General features: G+C 43.7%; 1 protein-coding gene across 1 annotated transcript; it reads left to right on the top strand.

The window, feature by feature from the left end:
• Positions 1-643: 643 nt before the first annotated feature.
• LOC133116436 (solute carrier family 35 member F5-like) lies at positions 644-23,494 on the top strand. The gene is made up of 17 exons (XM_061225958.1): positions 644-787; positions 3,213-3,327; positions 4,672-4,739; positions 6,076-6,214; positions 7,226-7,375; positions 8,216-8,278; positions 8,746-8,827; positions 10,964-11,154; positions 11,573-11,654; positions 12,006-12,093; positions 12,488-12,552; positions 13,913-14,017; positions 14,766-14,925; positions 16,448-16,538; positions 18,372-18,526; positions 20,457-20,570; positions 21,753-23,494. The coding sequence occupies exons 4-16, from the start codon at positions 6,080-6,082 to the stop codon at positions 20,539-20,541; spliced, it is 1,452 nt and encodes a 483-aa protein (XP_061081942.1). The 5' UTR covers positions 644-787; positions 3,213-3,327; positions 4,672-4,739; positions 6,076-6,079; the 3' UTR covers positions 20,542-20,570; positions 21,753-23,494.
• Positions 23,495-24,984: the final 1,490 nt, after the last annotated feature.

Genomic DNA, 24,984 nt, shown 5'->3' with positions numbered 1-24,984 from the left:
GGAAAGCACATTTTGCATATATCATCACAGTCCGGGGTGTTGGGCTAAGAATATCATTGAAACGAGGGCCCTCGTCCTTATCTTTGTTGTACAGGTTGTAGTTGAAATTGTACTTCCCTCTAGGGTCTTTCAGCGACCTTATCCCTGGTTATGGGTATGCACTTTGTTGTACGTCGCTCTGAATAAGAGCGTCTGCCAAATGCCAATAATGTAAAAAAAATGTAATGATATTAAACTATGCACAAATACAGATTTGCAGGAAGTAGCAGTAAAATTCATTAAAAATGTGTTTAGCACTGAAGAAATGTGTTCTTTCCACATGCAGAGCAATTTTATCAATTTGTTAGTGATTATGATCATTATTGTTCTGATCATTAATAATCATTATTGGATCGATTTACCATTTTCAATTATTACAGTAATGATTCGTTTACATCTGACGCCGTGCGCATTCATCTCTGATTGGCCCGAGCTCAGTCCTCGTCATGTGATATGTTTAAATGGCCTCCTGGGAAGTGAAGTTGTAGTGCTTAGAACATACAGGATCGGAAAACGCGTTTGCGGAAAGAAAGACTACATGACCCAGATGCTCCGAAAATTAAATTAGCTTCTTGCACTAAGTGAAGTCACCTGAGCAGGAAGCAAAGCAGAAGGCGAGAGAATGTTTACAAGGTAGCTAGCTAGTCAACAAATGTCAAAATATGTTTCTTTTGAACACACAGATACCATTGTACTGAAGAAGTGGCGTCCTCTTATATTAAAGAGTGGTGCGCACACCAGCGTTTAGGTAAGTTAATTTTATTAATGCAGAGATGTTAATTTCGATTGTTAATATCCTTTTCTCTTTCCATGTCAATAATTAGCTTGGATAACTAGTTAATGTTTTGTGAGCAAACTGGCTTGAAAGGTCATTCTCATTAAAGCTAACTTAGCCTGCATCGCAGTTAGATATTGTGATATTGAATAGCGTTAACGTTCGCTTAATTGCTATCTGACTTTTATAAGAGTTGTGTGGAAATTATTGACTCTAAGCTTGCTCATTATGCTTGGATCAAATGGTTAGATCGACATGTAACTAACTTAGGTAGTTCACGTTGACGTTCACCAGTCGTGGTGTTTTTATGAACTAGCTGAATAAGTGCTACCACTGGTCGGTCAATGCAGTATGCCGTTGAGTTTCGGACAGTCCTTGGATGTGCAGCAATTGAAAGATCCTTCAACCGCATATAAGTTGATTTTGCAGGCTTCGCTTGCATCTTCGAAAGAAAACATTATACAATGATCTGCAAGCTACGCATGTCCTCATTGAGGTTGGACTGGGAGGGAGATATCAATTTCAATTAGATGTGCAGTTACACGCTCATATGATCACACAAGACGTAGCTAACATGCTAACGTATGTGTCTAGCTAATCATAGTAGCTCTGAGAAAATGATGATAAATGTATTAACGAAGTACTGTGGGCAGCATCCTACTGATATAAGTTACTAATTAGTCCATGTTCTATTGCAAGCCAGTTATCTGGTAAGATAACTTTTTTTTTTTTAAAGGGGAGGGGATTACATTACATGTACCCTAGCTAAAATATGGTCTTTTGTTTAGGGAAAAATGGCTACTCAAATGATTCTCAAAACGCTGTTTAATAATACTGATTTGAAAAAAGTCCATCCATCCATCTGTCTGTCAATACGCAACCTAATTAACTAAATCCATTAAATAAGGAGATTTGATCAGATCGGTTGTGTACATTACAACACTGTCTCTATTTTAAAACATTAATGAAGAACAAACAGTGACAACTAAGGATATCTGTGATCAAGAGTTGCATGGCCAGAACTGCGTATGGCATCAGTGCTCGTTAACTCGCCAAGCGTGTTTAATTGGTTATTCCCCTCAAGGTTTTGCAAGAACATATGTGCTTCTGCTGCGACCGTGTAATGTATTATGTTGTGAGCCACATTATGCTGTGTGGTACAGATAACTATGAGACTTTATATCTAATGTTGACACAGACCACAGTGTATTTTCAGTGACCTTTCCTCCATATCTCCTCATGGTCAGCTGGGCATTTGAAGTAAACTAATAACTTGCAGAAGCTTCCATTTATTTGTCTATGTCAGAATATCAGCACATAACCTTTGTGTCCCCACAACAAGAAGATGGCATGTTCCTTTGCATCGACTTCAGCTAGACCCTACAGACCATATTAACTGTCCTCCCAGCACTGGGCCAGTAGATGTGTTTATGCAGAAGCCCAGACATAAGACACTTTCGCATTGCAATCAAATCCCTATATAAGACTTTAATCAATGCGGACTGCACAATATCTGCGTGCTGATGCCAACCACCAGTAATGGAGATACACCGTTTACTTTCATTAACTGGTTCTTAGGTTGTTTGCTGTGATGAGCAGTACTACTTATCATAGGGACAGTTTCACAGACACAGATTAGGAATAGCTAGTCCTGGCCTAAATTGAGTTCTGTATGGAGGACTATTTCAATTTTCTCCATTAAAAACAGAATTTATTTTAGGACTAGGCTTAATCTGTGTCTACGAAACTGGCCCATAGTGTCTGAACATTCTTCTGACTTGAGTGTCTATTGACTCTGACAGCATTCTTCCACAAGAGGGCAATGAAAGAGGGAGCCATGAAACTCAGAATGTGTGCTACCTGTGTCTCTGTGAGCATGCAGACGTTCAGGTCGATGCAGAATGTTTTGTGAAAGGGGCAGACGGGCGTGGTGCCTGGAGGTTATGAAACGCACTTCAAAATCCCACGGATTTCCACTCCCGTCTTGAGCACTGTGAAATTGTTTGTTGCACACTGTTTTGAGCAATACCCCCTGGTTTGGCCTGTGTAGACTCTACTATTAAAGAACAGTAGCATGTCATCCCAATTATTCACTTGTTTATATTCCCATAATGGTGCTAGTCAAGAGGAAAATAATTGTAATAAAAGGAAATGTATTTAATTTCCACCTTCACAGGGATATTTATCACACATACAGTATATATGTAATTGACAGAGCAGCCATATATATATATTTTTTTTTGTGCTTTTTGACTGGCTGTGTAGACCAAGCCTGGGAATGTCCCCTACCGTTCAGGAGACCCTTCATATACAGCAATGTCAATAGATGAGTACTCCATGAGACTAAGTAGCAGTGTACTGTAGTGGACAATAAATGCGACACCTGTCTGTTGAACAGCTGAATGTGATGCTCCTGTGCTCAGTAAACTGGCTCTACTGGACCGTACTGGGAGAACTGGCTGAGCCTGGAAAGAACGCGACTTCAGGGCCCAGCCCAGAGACCACACAGCACAGTGAGTCCTGCATTTCCGGCGTTCACATCTATTCACCGTGACCGCTCGCAATGGCAGTAAACCCCAAAAATGGGTGGCACTCTAATGTGCTTTCAGTGCCTCCCTTAGCCGACTCCCTTAATCTGAGCAGTTACCACACAGCTAGGCATTTCCACACACCATACCTTTCTTGCTTTTCCTCTTTTTTGTTTCACACCATTAGGTGTTTAATGAAGCAATTCAAGTGAAGTACTTTGCACAATAGCAGTGTCACACCTTGGATTTGAAACTACAATCCCAGTTCCTTAACTACCGTGCCACTTGATGTTTGTCTTTGAGATTATTTGGATCAGCAGTCAAATAGGTTAATAAATGCAGAGTAAATAAATCACAACTTTCTTTCTTATTAACGTATATGAGTGAATGTCTATGTGAAGACCCATACAGAAGACATGTCGATCATTTTTTCAGTATTACTGATAATATTTCAGAACATTATTAATTTCCCTTCCTGAAAGTGTGAGAGCAGATTTATTTGCAGTGAGTCAGTGTATGCAATGTATGTTATATATTCAGAATTGATTGAATGTATATACTGTATAATATTGCATAGGCAGAATTAAAATTAAAAGTCACATCCCTAGTAAGCTACCAACATGGTTATATTCGGTATACACATGTAAAGAGATTTCACTGAACTAGTTCGTACAAGTTCTATTCCCATCAAAAACAGAAAACATAAAAATGCATATGCTGGCGGTACTGTAATTACAGTCTTAAGACCCAATATGTATCCTGGTCCAAGTTAGGAATAATAAATGAGTGATATTATTGTGAATTATTTTAATCACCTTTCATAGACACCAGAGAGCTGTTCCACCAATTGCAGAGTATGCTATTAACTGCAAATAGACTGACTCTAACTGTGATTGGGGATAGCTTTTGGCTGAACCTCTTGGATAACATCAGAACTACCAATCGCACTTGGTGTTGCTCAGCTTGGTATTTCCATCATGCTTGATTACTGGTGGAGCTCCTTTCAATGTTCTATGTAATTTGGGGACAGAATCTTCAATTAAGTATCTCAGCTGAGGTGTCAACCAGCAGCTGTGTGGGTTGTTTGTTAAAAGAACCTGTAATTAAGCCTTAAAGACAAGGTCTGTGTGTCCTGCTCTGCGTGACTCTTTTTTGTTTGTGCTCTCATGAATGCCTTTAAATGGCAGATAAACAAACTGCACTGGAGGCTCACAGAATGCCTAATGTTTCTCGAAGGCCCTGAAATGTGTGATAAACTACAGCATAGGCTGTCCCTGCACAGTTAATATCTGTGGCTCTAGTCTGTATCCTGTGACACTTTGGTTTCAGAATCCAGCCCAGTGGAGCTGACAAGACCAAGAAAGTGAAAAGGTGAACCTTCTGTCAAAGCCCTACAGGTAACGTAAATTAGCCTGAATTCCTGAAACCGACAGGTTCACCGCCTGGGAGGTTTTCCGGTATAATCCGGGCCGTTTTAAATGATCCTAGTGCTGGATAATCATAAACCCAGTCACTGGCAGCCCTATGAGCCCTTGCACGCCTCTCTGTCACAAGACATGAAGCTCCTGCACACTGAGAAACACCAGCACACTGTGCCGCCTTGTTAAGCCTACCGCTGCTGTCTCGTCCTGTCTACTTAATGATACGTTTCACAGTCAGGGGCACGGCTTTCGTACGCACACCTCAGCTTTTACGCGCGGCTCTCGCGCTGCGTGTCAGTAAATGAAACCGTTATCTTCCTAACCACTTCTCTTTCTCTGTTCTGGCTCCGTGTGTACGGTAACTGGGATAATGTTGATTTGCACCGCAGGGTGGTTTGAGGTTATCGCACTCCTCTGCTGAATCTCTGGGCTCTGAAGTCATTGTGTTCCAGCTCCCCTCAGGGCTGAGTAACTCCAGCCGCTAATGGAATTACAGTAATTTCCCTGTACCACAATATGACGTTTTGTATTTTCTGGAAGCGAGTGGTTGTTGACTCCCATTAGCTGTCACTGGGAGGATATGGTCGAATGGCAACGTGCACCCAGTATGAAGTTTGCTATTTCACTTCATAGCCACCAGATGGAGCCATCTTCAATTAGACAGTCAGTGTAACTTTGATCAATGTACACTCAGTGACCACTTTATTAGACCTGTGCACCAGCTTGTTAATGCATATATGTAATCAGCCCACCGTGTGGCAGCAACTAAATGCATAAAAGCATGCAGATGTGGTCAAGAGGTTCAGCTGCTTTTCAGACCAAGTGTTGGGATCTTCAATTGCCTGTGATAACAGCGTCTAATTAGACTCTACTGATGCCCGTTTGCCTGTTGAGCTGCACATTCTATGTCTTCCTCTGACTCACATCTGCAGAAGCCTCACTAGTAGACTTGCCGTGCGAGAAGATTTGGCAGCTAACATGACGTGCTTTGGAAAAGAGCTCATTCTTTTCATGCTTGTCCCTCCAGTTAGTAGTGAAGGCCACAGCAACGAGTGCTGATAAAGACAGAAATATAATTAGAAGAGCATAACGAAAGATAATTGCAGAGCAAGCAAGGCCCTGAGATGGGGACCAAAGTGGGCATAACAAGTGAATTGCCAAGTAGGGTCGGTCACAGACAGAAGACAAACAACAAACTTTTGATGTGTGATGGAGTGTGTGTGTGTGTGTGTGTGATGGAGTGTGTGTGTATATGTGTGTGTGTGTGTGTGTGTGTTACAGGTGTGATGTAGTGTGTGTGTGTGTGTTACAGGGTGATGGAGTGGGTGTTTGTGATGAACAGGATGAGTTCTCAGAGCAGTTCTCTGGCCCAGCGACGGCGTATGGCTCTGGGGGTGCTCATCCTCCTGCTGGTGGACATCATCTGGGTGGCCTCTTCAGAGCTCACCTCGGTAGGGTCCCCCACCCCCACCCGACTCCCGACACCCGACACCCAACACCCCCACCCGACACCCGACACCCTATTGTTATCCTATTTCACGGCGTCATCAAACACAATCTTTAAAATAACGGCGTGGAGTTGAGCTTAGTGTAAAACTTTCACGTTCAGGACAGTGTACCTGCCGTAGGATCTTGGTTTCAATCCAGTTCTTAACTTGCTGTTTAATTGAGCTTTGGCTTGAATGTGGACCTGACATCTCTTTCTTGCAAGCACATATGGTGCAGACATAAATAGTCTCACCGAGCTTAATAAGGGAAATTATCTTGCTAATATTGGCCCCTTAATAAAGGGTAGCCTCAATTTATTAAGCTTTGTTGGGTGTTTAATCAATCTCTCTAAGCACTTAATTTAAGATCTAAATGAGCATAATTGACTTGAGTATGTCACGCTGCTGATTCATTTGAGGTGCACAGTTGTGTGAAACGGCTGTCTTGTCTTTTTTTTTTTTTTTTTTTCACACCTACAAAGTCATCCTACAGGATCCGTCCTTTAAGAATTTGAAACTCACCACACGTGTCAAATCCAAAGCGCTGTTCTGTTGGCAGCTCAGTTAAATGAAATCATATGACCGTTCTGTCGGAAAAAATAATAAATAAAAAGCATGCGCTTACACACTGCCAGACCCGGGTGCAGTTACAGTTGCAGAGCTCCGTAGTCCATAAGAAACATCTACATTACATTACATTATTGGCATTTGGCAGACGCTCTTATCCAGAGCGACGTACAGTTTATTAGACTAAGCAGGAGACAATCCTCCCGTTGAGCAATGCAGGTTTAAGGGCCTTGCTCAAGGGCCCAACTGCTGTGCGGATCTTATTGTGGCTACACCGGGATTAGAACCACTGACCTTGTGTGTCCCAGTCATTCACCTTAACCACTACGCTACAGGCCGCTCACATCACACTCACATCGCTTTGAGCATCCGGTTTCTGATTCTCTGTTGGCCCATTTTGGTTTGCAGTACATCTTCAAGCGCCAGGACTACAATAAGCCATTCTTCAGCACCTTTGCCAAAACGTCCATGTTCGTGCTCTACCTGCTGGGTTTCCTGGTCTGGAGGCCCTGGAGGCAGATGTGCACCAGGAGGCTTCGAGGCCGACACGCTGCTTTCGTGAGATTTTCTATTTTTACTCATCTCAAGTGCGTTTGTATCAAGAGGAAATAAAATGAATTATAATTGCATTTCTCACAAAAGTAGTAACAGAGTCAAAGCAATTATACATTGCCACAGATCAAGTATATTGTTAATACATTAAAGCTTATTATTTACTGAAAATCAACTAAGGTATCATGGTATATGTTAAGTTGGTTTGAGTTTTGCGTGTGCTAAAACACGGGCATTTCTAGCCACTTTTCTAGCTTTATGCTAGCCACTTCCATCGTCTAACTCAGCATTCAGAACTAGAATGGGTGAATTGTGCTCAATGTCCCTGCAATAGCACTGGGTCAATACCCATCATAGCATAAACCAGTACCGGTTGCCCCTCTGTTTGAGAACAGGTGGATTGTGGGTGTGATGTCCTGTCCAGGGAGTGCACTTAAACATGCCCGAAAGAGGAATTTAACTCTGATCTCCAGAGTATTGAGGGGGCTAGTTTCATAGTCGTAGGTTGAAAAGGGCTTTTGAGTCATGAAAGGCACTGCATACATACAGTCTCTTATTATTGATCCATTGTAAATGTATTATTATTATTATTATTATTATTATTATTATTAGAATGGCAGCTGTAGCGCCAAGACCTTTATGTAGTAGTGTCCTGTAATGCGTCTTTTGGCTGAAGTATTTGCGGAGTTCAGTCCTGGAGCCTGCTGCCACAGATGGTGCACTTTCAACATCAGATGTGTTTACAGATTAGCCCTTCACCGCAGAACGATAACATCACTGCAGCCTTCCCTGAAATTGCAAGCTAGATGACATTTTCTCTTTTTTTTCTGTTTTTGTTTTTTTTAGTTTGCAGATGCTGAGGCATACTTTACTGCCTGCACTACAGACAACAGTCTGAACAACTCTTTAGTGAGTATTACTGCATTCGTTTAGTTTGAAAAGTGTGTTATTTTGCCAGTCCTTGCTCTTGAATTAGTGTTAATGACACAGATCCCGTGGTGATTCTTGGTGATAATAGTCATGGATGATGTCATCAAAATGGGTAATGATTATTTGCCATTATAAGGACATGTCAGTTGTTGATTTCAGAAGTGCATTAGGGCGATAATGCCCTACGTCATGTAGTCTAACCAAATGGCTCCATTTAGTCTAACCGTAATGTATTTTTTGGCTTACTTTGGGTACTGTGTGTGTGTGTGTGTGTGTGTGTGTGTGTGTGACAGAATCATGTGTGTGTGTGTGTGACAGAATCGTGTGTGTGTGTGTGTGTGTGCATTGCAGTAAATGAGTCCAGTGCTCAGTAAAATTTCTTCAGAGTCTGACCAGGGCTCAGTGACTAGGCAGCGGTGTTAAAAGGTGACTTCCTCTTCTTTCAGAGTGAGCCCCTCTATGTCCCTGTGAAGTTTCAGGATGTGCCGCCTGAACAGTTCCAGAATGCCAATGGAGACTGTCACACATGTAAGTATCTCAACATGGTCACAAAGCAGGAGAGTGTCACACATGTATCTCAACATGGTCACAAAGCAGGAGAGTGTCACACATGTATCTCAACATGGTCACAGAGCAGGAGAGTGTCACACATGTATCTCAACATGGTCACAGAGCAGGAGAGTGTCACACATGTATCTCAACATGGTCACAAAGCAGGAGAGTGTCACACATGTATCTCAACATGGTCACTGAGCAGGAGTTCTCCTGAGTCATGCTGAGATGTTGCAAGTATCCACCTCACTTAGTTACTTCTTACATATTCACACACTGGATTCACTTAACCAACCTTACTTTGAATGACAAGTTTGAAGCCATTTTTTGCAGGTTATAGACCAATGCAGTGTATTTAATCTTACGCATGAATGGAACAGCGTGTGATTAAATGTAAAAAGGGAACACTTCTTAAGTTGATAATCTGTATCAGTGGGGACTACAATAGTCTTAGCTGGAAACCAAAAGAAATGGATAAGATTGTCTTTCAAAGGGCGGGATCTTGAGATGTAAATTGGAGGCTTTTTTCCAACTAAAAATAGATTTTAAATGTTGTGTTACCTTGGATGTGCAGTAGAGGGCACAATTGAGCTATAATATAATGGGATATGTGTGGAAGCGGTTTATGCTTCCTGCAGGAATTGGCTGTAGAAGTGTAATGATTGAAAAGGCCCATTTACAGACATATTCCTCCAGCTCCAAACAAAACGCTGCTTTCTGTATTGACCTCTGACCCACAGCATGTGCACTATTCAGCTTATTATACAAGCATGAACTGAGCTCATTATGGACAATCAGAATGGGTGAATACGCGGGGCATACGTTTTCCCCTGGAAGGTTACGTGCTCCCTTCCCTGAATGTAAATTGTGGCTGTGCTGCTGAGTTCTGTACGGAGGCCCATCAGTAATTCTTCTTTTTGGCAATGGTTTGATAAAATGAAAAGGTACATCATGAATTGAAAATTTATATCATTCCTGATAATACCATTTTTCTTTCCCCCAAAGGAAGACCAAAATGTTAAAACGATTCAAATTATTCAGTTTGCAGTTATGTTTTTAAAAAAATGTCATATTTCTTATTTAGTACCTTGCATTGTTCAGCTGAAGTGATAATTTAAATGGTGTTATTAATTTGCTCAGTAGGTTCTTTTGCACAGGGAAACTGCAGGCTCAGCATTTTTGTGTATTACCCATTTCTACAGCTGGATATTTTAATGAGGTAATTCAGATTAAGTGCCTTTCAGGGGTATGACAGCAGTACCACAATGGGGAATCAAACCAGCAGCCTCCTGGATAAGAGCAACTGCCAGTCGTGTAGTTTAACGCATCTTATTTATTTCTAAAAAGGAAAAAAGTTTACAATCCAACACCTGCTCACACCCATCTATTTCAATGGTGGAAAGTCGCCCTCAAAGCCAGGAGAAATGGCAGCAGTGACTGCAGAAACTCCCTCACTGCAAACAGGGTAGTGATGTGAGGGAAGAGTTGTCCGTGTTTGGTTGGTTATCATTTAATGTTCTTGGTCACTTTGTGAAACTCATCGTCTGCATTCTGTTTTAGTTCCTCAGTTTGTTTATGCAAAACAAGGTCATAAAATGACAGGTCCACCACCGTATTTTACATTACTTTAGGTACATTGTCCTTTTAAGTAGGACGGTCTTATCTGACACTAAATCCATTGTTGGTGTGAATGGGCATGTAGTTCTATTTCCTATCAATGTTAAGCAGTCATTGTCATACATTGTCATAAGTAAGCCTAGCCATACATTACATGTCATTTGGCTGAAGCGTTTATCCAAAGCGACTTACAGTTGATTAGACTAAGCAGGAGACGATCCTCCACTGGAGCAATGCAGGGTTAATGGCCTAGCTCAAGGGCCAAACAGCTGTGCGGATCTTATTGTGGCTACGCCGGGGAGCAAACCACCGCCCTTGCAGGTCCCAGTCATCTACCTTAACCACTACGCTACAGGCCGCCTGCATACAGCCAAGATACACTGGTAACATTGTTGGAAGCGGGCAAACCAGATTATTTGAGCGATCGTGAGCAATCAGAAGACTCTTAATTTAGTGAATGAATAATTACCATTTTGTCCAACTGTTTGTTCGCAGCCCCTAAAAAGCACCGGGTTCGGTTCAGCAACATCATGGAGGTTCGGCAGCTGCCTTCCACTCAGGCCCTGGAGGCCAAGCTATCCCGCATGGCCTACCCGGTGGCCAAGGACCACGAGTCCATGCTGAAGACCGTGGGCAAGCTGACCGTGACCGAAGTGGCCAAAATCAGTTTCTTCTTCTGCTTTGTGGTACGTGTGCAACTGCTCTAGTGCTCCTAACAAGAGCTGGCACCACGACCGACCATACGCACACGCACGCATGTGCACCAGCACACTTTTAGCTAGCCGGGTATCCATCTTGCATGAACAAAAGTTTGAATTCTGCGCATAGTTGTAGTTTTACGTGCCCACCCAAAACGGTGGATGGAAAGTATTTTAAAGCTGTACAGCTCTGTGTTTTTCTGTAGCAGTGGAATGTTGTGGAAACTGTTGATGACAGTGATCCATTTGGCAGTTTGAAAAAGGGACCGTGTACTGAAAACTGAACTAGATGTTGATTTTCTGCAGCTTTTGGATTTAAGTATGTGTACGGTATGAAGCCTGAGATTCAGTGCTGGTGTCTTGCAGTGTCAGCTTGGACTGTAATCTCTCTCTGTTCTCTCTGCAGTGGTTCCTGGCCAATCTCTCCTACCAGGAAGCTCTGTCTGATACACAAGTTGCCATCGTGAACATTTTATCCTCTACTTCGGGTGAGTTAACACCATCTGGCGATGGTAAATCACCTAAATAAACAAGACGACTCCTAGTTATTTTACAACGTTTGTGGAGAAATAGACAAACACTCCCTTATGTATTTTTACTTTAATCTAGAGCTGGGAGAAGCAATCTCCAAGCGTCGTTACTCCAAATGCATCAGCTGGCAAACTGAACATTTTGAATAGCCTTCTTGAAGACTATAAAAATGAAAAAGCAACTTTTTTTTACTGCATAAAGCTGTTGGTAAATTATGGTGATGGGTTTGCATTCACATGGACATAAATAATGAAATAAAGATGAACTTCCTATGTGCTAACTCTTTTTTCTATCCCATCATCCCCCAGGCCTCTTCACCCTTATTCTGGCTGCCGTATTTCCAAGCAATAGCAGTGACCGGTTCACTCTGTCCAAACTTTTAGCCGTGGTTCTGAGGTGAGTCAATGTCCAACTCATGTACTTCAAAAGAGGAGATACACGTCACATTAGCCCTGAAATCAAAAACCTTTCCCTTTCCTTCTGTCCATGACTTTGCAGTCACATTGCTCTTTGGTGTTTGATGGAAATGTACTGTATATTTCAGTTCATTTGTGTGTGTGTGTGTGTGTGTGTGTGTGTGTGTGTGTGTGTGTGTGTGTGTGCGCGCGTGCGTGTGTGCGTGCGCGCGCGCGCGCGTGCGCGCGTGCGCGCGTGCGCGCGTGCGTGTGTAAAATGGATAAAATGAATGTCTTCAAAAAACAGGGCCTTGCTTTTCTGGTGAATTGACTGACATCACTGCTGTGCTGAATGTGTTGTGGACTGTATTCATCGTCTGATTGGTTCCTCACAGCATGGGGGGCGTGGCTCTGGTGAGTCTCTCGGGCTCGGATGACCCAGACGACAAAGGCGCTCTAGGTATGCATCTCTTCACTGGGCACTACTGCTCAGTTTCTGCTGTTATTGATATTAAAAGCCCTCATGCATGCACACTTGACAATTGCATGCTCCGCTTCATTGTCCAACTTTTTAACCTTCAGATGTGGATAGATTTGGTGAAATTGTTATTGTTTATGTCCACATTTCAGAAATCCTTCTTTCATATATTGTTTGTTTCAAATGTTAATCTAAGTATTAATATTATTTTTGTCTTGTTTTTGAAATAGATTGTTTAGAAGTGAAGAAAATGAAATCATATTTTAATATTCATTTGTGAATACAGATAGCTAGGAGACATGCAAGTATTTATTTTATATATATATATATACCAAATTGCCAAAGGCTGGTAACTTTTCCACAATGACCTGAGGCCATGTTGTAAAAATGTATTTTTATTTATTTATTTATTTACTTAGTCTTTTATTTAATGATGAGCAATGTCAGGCCGCTTGATCCCGGAGGCTGGAGCTGTCTCTGTGAGCAGTCTGTTAGCTGGCCAGCTGCTCGGCTGTGACCTGACGGGAGATATCTATCACCAGCGTAGTCCACTTCCTCTCCGCACCCTGCTCTGCACACAGACGATACCATTGATTTTTACACCCTCCCCCCTCCCCCCAGTCCGAGTCGCACAGACGCTGGCGACCTCCCCCACCCACCCTGTCTGCAGGCCCGCAGATAAGGAAGATTTATCGGCGCAAACAAATCCAAAAAGCAGGGTATGAAGGAGGTGTAGGATCAGTCACGGAGGTTGAGGGAAAAGTTAGGCCACAGACAGTGTGGTGCTGTGGATGAAGATGCCAACTGTCTGTTCTTACTGTTAGTCTCTGCACTTTCTCCCTTTCTCTCTCTTTCGCCGTCTCTGGCTCTATAAAGGATGGCTGCTTTTATCTCGTCTGTCTCGGTGAATAAAAGGGTTTCCCTTTTCACGCTCAGCATTCTAAAATAGTCTCCATTCTCTCTATGTCAAGGGGTCTCCTATCTCTGTGTGATTACACGGCCTCTCTCTCTGCGAATACAGGTTCTCTCCCCGCTCTCTGTGAATACAGGTTCTCTCCCCGCTCTCTCTGAATACAGGTTCTCTCTCCGCTCTCTCTGAATACAGGACCTGGTAGTGTGTGTGGTGTGTGAGAGTGAGAATTACAGGTTCTCCCAAGTGTGTGAGTGAATACAGGTTCTCCTGTGTGTGTGAGAGAGAGAGTTACACGTTTTCTCCTGTGTGTGTGTGTGTGTGTGTGTGTGTGTGTGTGTGTGTGAGTGTGAGAGAGAGAGAGAAAATGACTGGTTCTCTCCTGTGAGAGAGAGAGTTATATATCCTGTGTGTGTGTGTCTATGAATACAGGTTCTTTCTGGGCGTTGGCTGGAGCTGTCCTCTACGCCGTTTACATCGTGATGATCAAACGGAAGGTGGAGCGCGAAGACAAGCTGGACATCCCCATGTTTTTTGGTGAGAGACAGTCCAGTCCCCCTGCACTGAAACAAGAACTGATCCAGAATCAGTGTGTCCCTTCTGCATTCAGACGTCAGCCATTAAGTGAGAAAATGTGGAAAGTGATTCAGGGTCAGTGCATTTGGAGCAGAATCATCTCTGCACTCAGGGTTACCGTGCATGCTGGGTGCTGGCCCAGAACTCCTTTATTACCTCATTTGCGCTAATGGGTTATTACTTAATTAGAGAAAAGGATTCGCACAGCTTGACATTTCTAGAGAACACATAACAGGTAAAGGTTTTCGCCCCTCATCTCCGGAGATATTTTGATCGGAAATTGATTTGACATATTTGTCCACAGTTGACTGAGTTACTGTGGATCTCATTATACTTACTTGACTTGTGATAATGAACTCATTAATCAGCGTGCCCTGACTGCAAGCTAAATTTGTTTGAGTCCGGGAGCAAAGTGTGTTTGATTGGCCTCCAGGGTGCAGTGTGGGTGTATGCCACCCTGATCCACAGTATCAGTGTTTCGGCTCTATTTAAACCATAACTTACTTTCATATCTGGGGATTTTTGCTAAAGACATGTCAGGATTTTTTTTGATTCGGGTGGCGAACCACCCAGTTTGGATGCTGCTGCCCTCGACTATATAGGTTTAGTAGTAGTTTAGTACCTCCGTGTGGATTTTGACGTTAAGATTAAGCGATGACGACATTGCTTTGCTGAGGTCCCGGTGTCCTGTCCCTCCCCTCTGTGCCAGGATTCGTGGGCCTGTTCAACCTCCTGCTTCTCTGGCCCGGCTTCTTCCTGCTGCATTACACCGGGTTCGAGGCCTTCGAGCTGCCCAGCAAGCTGGTGTGGATGTACATCATCATCAACGGCCTCATCGGGACCGTGCTGTCCGAGTTTCTGTGGCTCTGGTGAGTCAGCGCTGGCCCAAAAGAGTTGTTTTATTCACCAGCTGCATAATGCCTCCAGCTCAGACTGGTATCTTCAGACTAATGAATAGATGAGGATGAAGGTCCTGAGTTTAGGGGGCAACAGCCTGACACATTGTGTAGCATTCCTTGTTTGCAGTCTTGCAGGCTTCCCTGTTTTCTGTGTACATTCACATGAAGTGGCTTGTATTCTCTGTTTGAGTATCAGTTCCACTTTTCAGGTTTACAGATTAACCAGTTCTGCGCCATGAATAATTTTACTACCGGAACAGCACTGAAAATTAAAGCATGAACTATGGGCTTGGCTGCCAGGTTAAAACTGGAATCTGTTTAATTAGGTGAAATGGACTTTTATTTTGGAAAGTTTCCTCAAATATGGTACACAAAATTAAATGGAAATCTTTCTGTGAAATCCAGCTGTTTGAAAAGAGTTGTATCTCATGAAGTCTTGTTTGTTATCTCATGAACAGAAGTATATAACAGGACCAGATCCTTCAAAGTTTTGTTCGTACATCTTTTTTTTGTAAACTGACTAACATTGAAGCCACTTCTAAAACCTTTCACCTAGCCTGGCGCGACAAGCTCACCGACTTTTGTGTCTGCAATATTAAATTGCTTTTCATTTTTAAATTAGAGCACATTTTGTGCAAGGAACTTTTGTTAATCTTATATTGGCTCTCTTCACATAATGAAGCTGAACAGTTTGACATTGTGTTCAGCATTAATGGTTCAATAAAGGTCTTTCCTCGGGCACAAGATATAAAAAGGCTGAATTCACCAGCTCTCTCTTCTTCGGTGTCATTAATAGCTCTTTAACTTTGGTTAAACGCAAATGAGATGCCCGTCTCTGGGTTACTGAAGCAAATCCCTGGCCATTTTGTGCCGTCTGGAACACGCAGTCTTTTGAAGTGGGACTTGTGTTATTGTTAAAGCGTGTCAAGGGTACTTCACTGAAAATGACATTGAATTCAACCTCATCACCATTTTACATTTAGTGTCATCGAGTGCTTGAAATATTATTAAAGTTTTTTGGAATGAGTGTTGGAAAATGACTCCCAGAGAAAGGTTTTGTTGAATGTACATTTCCAGGTGCCTGGCGAGTACATTATCTACACCAGGCCGCGGTGTACATGATGGGCAGTTCCAACCAAACGCTTTCCCTTGCTTAAACTTTTTTGGAGCAAAATCTTCAAATTCCACCATGTACTTTAAAATCTGGTGCACAACAGCCTTTTCCAGACCACGACCAAAATAAGATTGAATGGTACCTTAAAGGTAAATCTCTAAAAAAAACTACAGGAATGGCTTATGAGACATACTGTATACTGCAGATATTACAGTAATGTAACTTGCCAAGGCACTTGCGGTAAACTCAGCAGCTTCAATGATGCTATACCTCTCAAGGGGTGCACCACGTGTGACCTATACTACAGATGTTACGGTAATTGAGCATGACCGGGCAATTACAACAGACTCTGGGCTGATGCGTCTCTCCGCCTCCCAGGGGCTGCTTCCTCACGTCCTCGCTGATTGGCACTCTCGCCCTGAGCCTGACCATCCCCCTGTCCATCATCGCGGACATGTGCATGCAGAAGGTAAGGCCGCCTCACTCACGGGTGGGGTCTGTCAACAGGGGGACCATAGAGGGGTGGGGTCTGTAAACAGGGGCACCATAGAGGGATGGGGTCTGTAAACAGGGGGACCATAGAGGGGTGGGGTCTGTAAACAGGGGGACCATAGAGGGGTGGGGTCTGTAAACAGGGGGACCATAGAGGGGTGGGGTCTGTAAACAGGGGGACCATAGAGGGGTGGGGTCTGTAAACAGGGGGACCATAGAGGGGTGGGGTCTGTAAACATGGGGACCATAGAGGGGTGGGGTCTGTAAACAGGGGGGCCATAGCTCTGCACCCTGGGGCCAGTTGTACCAGCAACGTACACCTCATCTTATCGTTGCGTTCGACATAGAATGTGCACAAGGTCAGACGTAAAAAATAGAGCTAGTGCATCACCTAGGTGTAGTGCTACATGTTCAGCTGGGTGGACATTTCTTCACCTACTGTGTAAATATTGAACACGACGTCAGACGTAGTTATGACCGACTTAACCGTTCAAACCAACTCTTTTACGTCCTGCTGGTGCAACACACCCCTGGGCTGCTGATGGGCCTTGTGATGATGGGAGAATGAGTTGTGTGTGGAACAAGAATGAATGGAGCTGCTGTGTACTGAAGAGTTTTGACTTATTGAAAGTTTTGAAAATCTCACAGCGTGTGATAGCTCCTGCCATTGTGGGTTTCCTGTGACCTCGCTGTCCTATCACAAGGTGCTTTAACAGCCTACTTCAGCGATTAAGAGAGCTTTTATGGGTAAAGTGTAAAAGTAATAAGGTGCCCTTGTTAAAGGCTCCCAGATAATAAAGGAGCGGTGTAATGCAGCGCCTACTCTCTAAAGCAGAATGAACTTTGGGTTTTTCTTTTCGTTTTTTACAGTGACTGCCTTATCAGTGCAAGGTTAAGTACATCCGATTAGCCCGGGCAGACTGCAGACTTAACACTATGAAGACCAGAGCCGACGCCATCAAGCGTTTGGACTTTGAAAATGAAAATTACTCACAGCACTAAATACAATGCTCTCCTCCTTCCACTGCGAGTCAGGCTTGGCGGTTCTCGGTAGTAAAAAAACCTGGCCTTTCTAGTGTTAAACCCTGCCTACCAAATCAATTGTAAGCTGCCCTCTTAGGTTCTAGGCTTCAGGCTACCGGAATGTATACTCACTGAGCACTTTATTAGGAACACTATACTAAGACTGGTTAGGGCCTCCCTTTGCTCTCAAAACAGCAGAAGAAGATTGGTACATTGTCGCCATGAAGGGATGCACATGGGCAGCAACAATACGCAAATAGGCTGTGGCATTCAAACGATGATTGATTGGTATTAACAGGCCCAAATTTAGCCCAGAAAACATTCCGCACACCATTACACCACCCCCATCAGACTGGACTGTTGACACAAGGCACATTGGTTCCATCGATTAATGCTGTTGGTACCAAATTCTGACCCTACCATTTGTATACCTCAGAAGAAATCCAGATGCATCTGACCAGGCTATGTGTAAGTAGGTGTACAGGTGTAATAATAATAATAATAATAAAGTGCTCAGTAAGTGTATATCTGCCACTTCACTGAAATGACATTGCGGCAGGCTGCAGTCCCATTGGGACTGTCTAATCCGCTCATTATTTCCAAGTAAATATATTAGACTTTTTATTTGTCCATTTGGGTGAGCTGAGTCGATCTCATTTGCGGGGATCACCCGTGGACTGACAGTGATTGGAGAATGAAGGGGACCGCACAGCCGGTCAGGGTCATGGTGAGGGGAACTGCTCCTGGGCCAGGCCTCTGAGAAACGGCCTCTCTCCCCTCCCCCCAGGCGCGCTTCTCCTGGCTGTTCTTCGCTGGAGCCATCCCGGTCTTCCTGTCCTTCTTCATCGCGGCGCTCCTGTGCCACTACAACAACTGGGACCCGGTGATGGTGGGGCTGCGGAGGGTGTTCGCCTTCGTGTGCCGGAAACACCGAGCTCAAAGGTGCGGCTGGGTCACGTTCGCTGGGTCAGGCTCGCTGGGTCAGTCTCGCTGGGTCACGTTCGCTGGGTCACGCTGGCTGGGTTATGCTGGCTGTTCTGCCGCATACGGCCCGTTCGGGTCATGTTCTCAGCATTTATGGAGCGTCACGCATAATATTATATATAGAACTTTTATCCTGAGTAGAGGTCTGGCCAGAAGGTAACGCTTCTGAATATGCAAGTCGTTAGATCAGAAAGAGGTTAGTGCACTTCGGGGCGTTGTTGAGCGCCATCTGTATCACTGTAGAGATGGAGACTGGTAGTGTTTGATGTAATGTAAGCTCAATTCTCTTCAGTTTCTGCCTTTACTTTGAACTCATAAGATTAGAAATCAGCAGATGGGACTCTTGTGGACACTGCAAAAACCTAAGATCAAATTTGGAAGGAATCTAAAGTCTGTGAGAGAGATTTCACTTTGCAAGTGACAAGGACAAACTTAAATCTAACCATATTAACATCTGAACCAAAGCATGACCAATGGAGACATTTATACCTTTTTGTACTTGTCTTAATGCTACACTGATACCATCTATTCTTCCCCTGTCCTTGCAGTTCTTATGATACAGGCCAGTACATAGTTCTGGATAAGCACATCTGTAAGATTGAGCAAATTAATGCAGTTTCACATCCTTGGCATGTACATTTTCACAGCTCTCTTTATTCACATTAATTGTGAGCTGAGTTAACGGTTATGATTGATAGTAGGAGCATGCAGAATATTAATGTCTCTATGTTGTAGGGGTGTAATGGTGTAATGGTGCACAAAAATCTTGGTTAGGTACGAACCTCGGTTTTGACATTTTTGTTGCAGCTCACAAAAAATTAAATGCAACATTATATTATAATATTGTTAAATTTATTTTAATCTGTCATGAAAATGTATTCAGCTAACTGGCCATAATTTCTTGCTGAACATATGAAAGCACATTGATTCAAAGTCATGAGTTTTGAATTTAACTTCCAGAAAAAAGTTCCACACTTAAAAGCAAGTTAAAGCAAGACTGGGAGTCCCGTAGCGACCGGCTCGATAGGAAAGTGTGTACCATTACACCCGTTCTAGATAGGGGTTATAAAATGAAATGAAAAGTTTGTTGTAAAAGCACTGAGATGTGTAGGGAAATCCCACCCTGTTCTCTTGCCTGCCCTTTGGGAAGAGCTGGACCCAGGTTTGAGGAAACCGCTGTAATGGATGGTTTTATTTTGTCAGCCAATCAAAATGATTGTGGCCTGTGGGCACAGCGGGACTGGGGCTGGGTTTTAATCTTCAGGGGGTGGGGGGTGAGAAGCTGGGGGTGAGAAGCTGGGGGGTGAGAAGCTGGGGGTTGAGTGTGAGAAGCTGGGGGTTGAGTGTGAGAAGCTGGGGGTTGAGTGTGAGAAGTTGGGGGTTGAGTGTGAGAAGCTGGAGGTTGAGTGTGAGAAGCTGGAGGTTGAGTGTGAGAAGCTGGAGGTTGAGTGTGAGAAGCTGGAGGTTGAGTGTGAGAAGCTGAGGGTTGAGTGTGGGGGTTGAGTGTGAGAAGCTGGGGGTTGAGTATGTGAAGCTGGGGGTTGAGTGTGTGAAGCTGGGGGTTGAGTGTGGGAGTTGAGTGTGTGAAGCTGGGGGTTGAGTGGGGGTTGAGTGTGGGGTTGAGTGTGTGAAGCTGGGGGTTGAGTGTGTGAAGCTGGCGGTTGAGTGTGGGGGTTGAGTGTGTGAAGCTGGGGGTTGAGTGTGGGGGTTGAGTGTGGGGGTTGAGTGTGGGGGTTGAGTGTGGGGGTTGAGTTTGTGAAGCTGGGGGTTGAGTGTGAGAAGCTGGGGGTTGAGTGTGAGAAGCTGGGGGTTAAGTGTGGAAAGCTGGGGGTTGAGTTTGGGGGTTGAGTGTGTGAAGCCGGGGGTTGAGTGTGGAGTTTTTCCGCAGATTGCCGGAGGACAGCGAGCAGTGCGAGAGCCTCATTCCCCTGCACTCCGTCTCCCAGGACGACGGCGACAGCTGCTGCTCATGAGCCAATCACGGGCTTCCAGGGAGAGAGAAGTACGTTTCCCCTCGCTTCTCATCCCGGGAAACGTCCCTATTGGACGACGGAATTCACCTCCTCTCCGAGTCTCCGATGCTCCAGCCAAACCATTTCACAATTCATTACACGGGTTAATGGGATAAGGCTTTTCTGAAGGGAAATGGCAAAATCTGACAGCGCGCGCTGCTTCTCCTGTCTAATACTCAGGACTTTCAGTTATAACTTTCACATGGGCGTCTATCAAAAGCAGTGCCTCATTGACTGCCTCTGTGATTTGCCTGAAGAGAAATAGCTGTGTTTTCTGAATTATAGTTACAGTACAGGGTGCAGCCAGTGCGTTTTGTTTTCATTTCTTTAGAAGTCTTTTTCCACACTGTTTGTTGCTGACCCTTTCATAGATGGATTATGACTCTGTTCCCCCCGATGTGAGGGCTTTGCTGGATGCGATTTATTACCTCGACTGATTCACACAGCCTCGGCTGGAAACGGCCTGGAAAGACAGCTTGTTGATGTCTGCAGTAATAGAGAAAATCCAACGTTTTTAGATGGTGCCCTCACAGGAAGGAAGATATGAGGAGTCCCGGGTCATCCTCATAAAGTAAACATCTTAGATGATGAATAACTGTGCAAAATGACTGTTATTACCTTTGGATCAGCCCGGAACATCTGTGCAGTGTCAGTGCTTTCAGATGAGAACAGGGCTTCTAATATGTCTGTCTGTGCAGATATCATTAAAGAAGTATGGCCTGTCGGAGGTGTGTGTGTGTGTGTGTGTATGTGTGTGTATGTGTGTGTATGTGTGTGTATGTGTGTGTGTGTATGTGTGTGTGTGTGTGTATGTGTATGTGTGTGTGTGTGTGTGTGTGTGTGTGTGTGTGTGTATGTGTGCATGTGTGCATGTGTGCATGTGTGCATGTGTGCATGTGTGCATGTGTGCATGTGTGCATGTGTGCGCGTGTGCGCGTGTGCGCGTGTGCGCGTGTGCGCGTGTGCGCGTGTGCGCGTGTGCGCGTGTGCGCGTGTCTGTGTCTCTGTCTGTGTCTGTGTCTGTGTCTGTATGTCTGTGTGTCTGTGTGTCTGTGTGTCTGTGTGTCTGTGCGTCTGTGTCTGTGTCTGTGTCTGTGTCTGTGTGTGTGTGTGTGTGTGTATGTGTGTGGCACACCCGGGGGTGTAACGTTTCTGTTCTGTTCTTTCCCCAGACGGAAGTGACCGTAGCACAAGGCAACGTGACAATCTCCAAAGCAGCTGAACTGAACCCCATATTCCCAGTGCCTCTCTTTATTTATTTATTAACAACTCTGTCTACAGCGTCCAGAGGTCTGACTGATCCCTTTAAAAAGATGTCGCTTGAGCCCATCAATATGCTGGATTTTTTTTGTCCTTTTTTTTGTTTGTTTGTCCGTTCGGTTTTATATGGTGTCTTATTTTATAAACGGTACATGGGTCATGGCGACCCGGTCTCCCATGCGGTTCTGAATGTAACGAATAAGAACACAGTAGGCAAACCACTACATATTTGCAGAAATTGCTGAGGCCCTGCGTTTGTTTTTGTTTGGGCGCGGTGGGGGGAATGATGGGGGGTTCTCTACGGATATCAGGGCCTGAGTATGTGGCTTGTTGGCCAATGCGTGAAGCAGAGCGAGAAATCGCTGAAAGGAAGCTACAAGCGCAAAGTCTCGCTCTCCGGCTGTAAACAATGCCATATCCTGAGGCTGTACATAGTGTCAGAAAACAAATATGAAAGTGTTATGTTATTGTGAGAAACAATCCAATATCGACGACTGTGAGCCTTCAAGACTATTCCACCGAGACCCGCCGATAGTAATGGGTGACTAACGCTCTGTGACTTTACACCGTGAAAGATTGAAACCTGCGTCGAGACCAAGGTCTGCTCCGCAGACCGGCGTGTGTATTGCTGTTGTGAAATCCTCTTCAGGTTTCAGCAGAGTGAAGGAAAGATCACTCACGACATCAGAGCAAATCAGCAAGCCATTTTCAGAGGATGAGAAAAGTGCATACACTTGCGTTGTACTCTTATAGGCATTCTCCTGCAGCATTTTAAAAAGGGTGAAATTCATTTTTTTCCCAAAAAGAACCCTTGTATCCTCATCATCTGTAATGCAGATTATCTTCCACTTCATACGGTCTCATTCCTCAGCCAGTTTAACATGATTCAGTGAATCCCAGAATGTTAATGTTGAAGACATCAAATATGATTACCGACATGTGCTTTCTATAACTAGCTCTAACTATCTTCATTCATATTAAATGTTGCCATACAGGACACTATACTTGGTACAATTTATCCAAGTGTGCTCATTACTGTTTAGAACTATGTAGAAGTAGTATTAATGCACATTTTAGGAATATCACTGACTCAGTCAAGCCCAAATTCAAATGCAGAACATGGTGTGAAACTGACCAGTGTCCAATTAAAAATTGTGCAAACTGCATCTACTGCATTGTGGCTTCATGCAAGTTGTGACAATGGTTTGCTCATATCAGTTTAAAAGATTCACACAAAATATTGCTTTGTTTTTAATATTTCAAAATGTACGGTCGCATAAATCCCACTTAATTGTAAAATACTGGAAGCAAAATGTATAAAGTGTATAATTGGCCACAAGTTGTGTTTTGTTTTGTATGAATGTTAAACCTGTTTGAAACATACTGTGTTCCTCTCTCGATGGTGCTTCAGTGTCTGTGCAAGGTTTAAAGAATGACTTTGAGGTCTCAGGTACTCTGGGGGAGAGCAGTATGATTTTTATGATTTGTTTTTTTTATTGTTTTTTTTTTTTGTTGCTTTATCTAATCACAGCCTTTCTATTGTTTTGTATACATATTTGTAAGTGTACAATGATCTCCTTTTAAAGATGAGTATGGCTTTGTAAAAGCTCTCGTTTTGTAGTCATAGCCACAATAAATGCGAAAAGGAAATTTTTTTGAGACTTTTTCGGTGTTTGTCACATGAGGATCTCGCTGTCTTCTCTGCACTCTGGGTTTGTGAATATTATTTTTTAAATTTTACACATTTCCTTCTGCTGGTCCCCACAAAGTCAACTGTAGCTAGTGCGAGTTTCTATTACATTTTATTGCATTCCATTTTTGTTTCCTATTTCCTGTTCCTATTAAATAATAGTTTATGCTTCTGTAAATTGGCAAGAACTCTCAGTTCTCCGCAGGATGATCGTATGTATTTGGAATCAGAAGATTTGACTGCCTGTGCTACTCTGGGCCACTGTCTTCCTGCTTAAACTGCCGCACCTCACACAGAAGCACAAGGGCTGATGCTGTTCTGTATCCAGGATAACTACCTGAAGAAGCGTACGTTGTAGGACCCTACAATGGAGGAAACAGGCAAAACAGCAATTGCTTCAATACCATAACTGCAGATTAACTACCCCATTTGCCATTTTTTTCTTCAACCACTTGGTTTTCATCAGTTCTAAAAACCAAGGTCTCACTACGAGCTGATAATGTGATGTGTGTAAGTGTGAGTGAGACCATGGTGGTGTGTTTGTGGCTGAAACAGAATATATGTGGAAGTAAATGTATTGAGGTCAGGGAGAAGGTTATTTAGAAAAATAGATCGTGTTCAGTCATTTTTCAGTTTTCGATGACATTTAGATGAGCCCCATACCTTTTGCTCTGCTATCGTACATACACGTGGACACATGACATATGTAATGTGCATGTCACGCCATACAAAAACCTCTACCACTTGTAACTGTAATTGTTTTCAAAAGAAACCCTTGTTTAGATTTATAGATAAATTTACCAGTGCGTGGTTGACATCATCCAATACCTTGCTGGTTATTGGTTTTTCGACAATTCATGACTGGGAAAAACATGTCTCATGACAAGTAGGAAGCTACCGCTCTCATAACATTGGCCGTTATTGTCGGTTATGGCGTATTCTAGTATAAATCATTTGTCAGCTCAAACTCTTTGAACAGGAAAAAAGGGGTTTCTGTTTGCCAGAGTTCTCTAACCCTTTTTGAAAGTCCTCCATTTGGGGTGTGCAGATGCGCACCCTCTCTCCTCTCCTTCCCTATATTACCCTGATCTGAGCTGTGTGGTTAATGCGGAGTGCAGTGAATGCAGAGTCACTGCATCAGGGAGTGCAGTGAATGCACAGTCACTGCTATGAGCTAAATGAGGGCTGTCGCCCTTCTTTATTCAGACAGGGATGTCCACAGTAACCCAAGCCCCCTCCTCTCTGGGGAACATTAAGACCAGCGCCCTGCTGTAACGTGGTTGAATGGTGCAGACAGGTTTGAATACCGAAGCGTGGGCCCAATCACTGCACATTTCCACACTCGGGGCCTGGCCAGGCCCAGCTAAAAGCAGAAATGAGTTCATGCCTGAAGCCCCTGCCAAAGTCTCCAGGTCTGAGCCACTGGGAAGGCCTGACTGAAGTCCTGCTGATTC

Source organism: Conger conger, chromosome 17 (genome assembly GCF_963514075.1).
Source record: "Conger conger chromosome 17, fConCon1.1, whole genome shotgun sequence".
NCBI classification, from domain to species: domain Eukaryota; kingdom Metazoa; phylum Chordata; class Actinopteri; order Anguilliformes; family Congridae; genus Conger; species Conger conger.
This window is presented reverse-complemented; position numbering and strand designations above follow the sequence as displayed.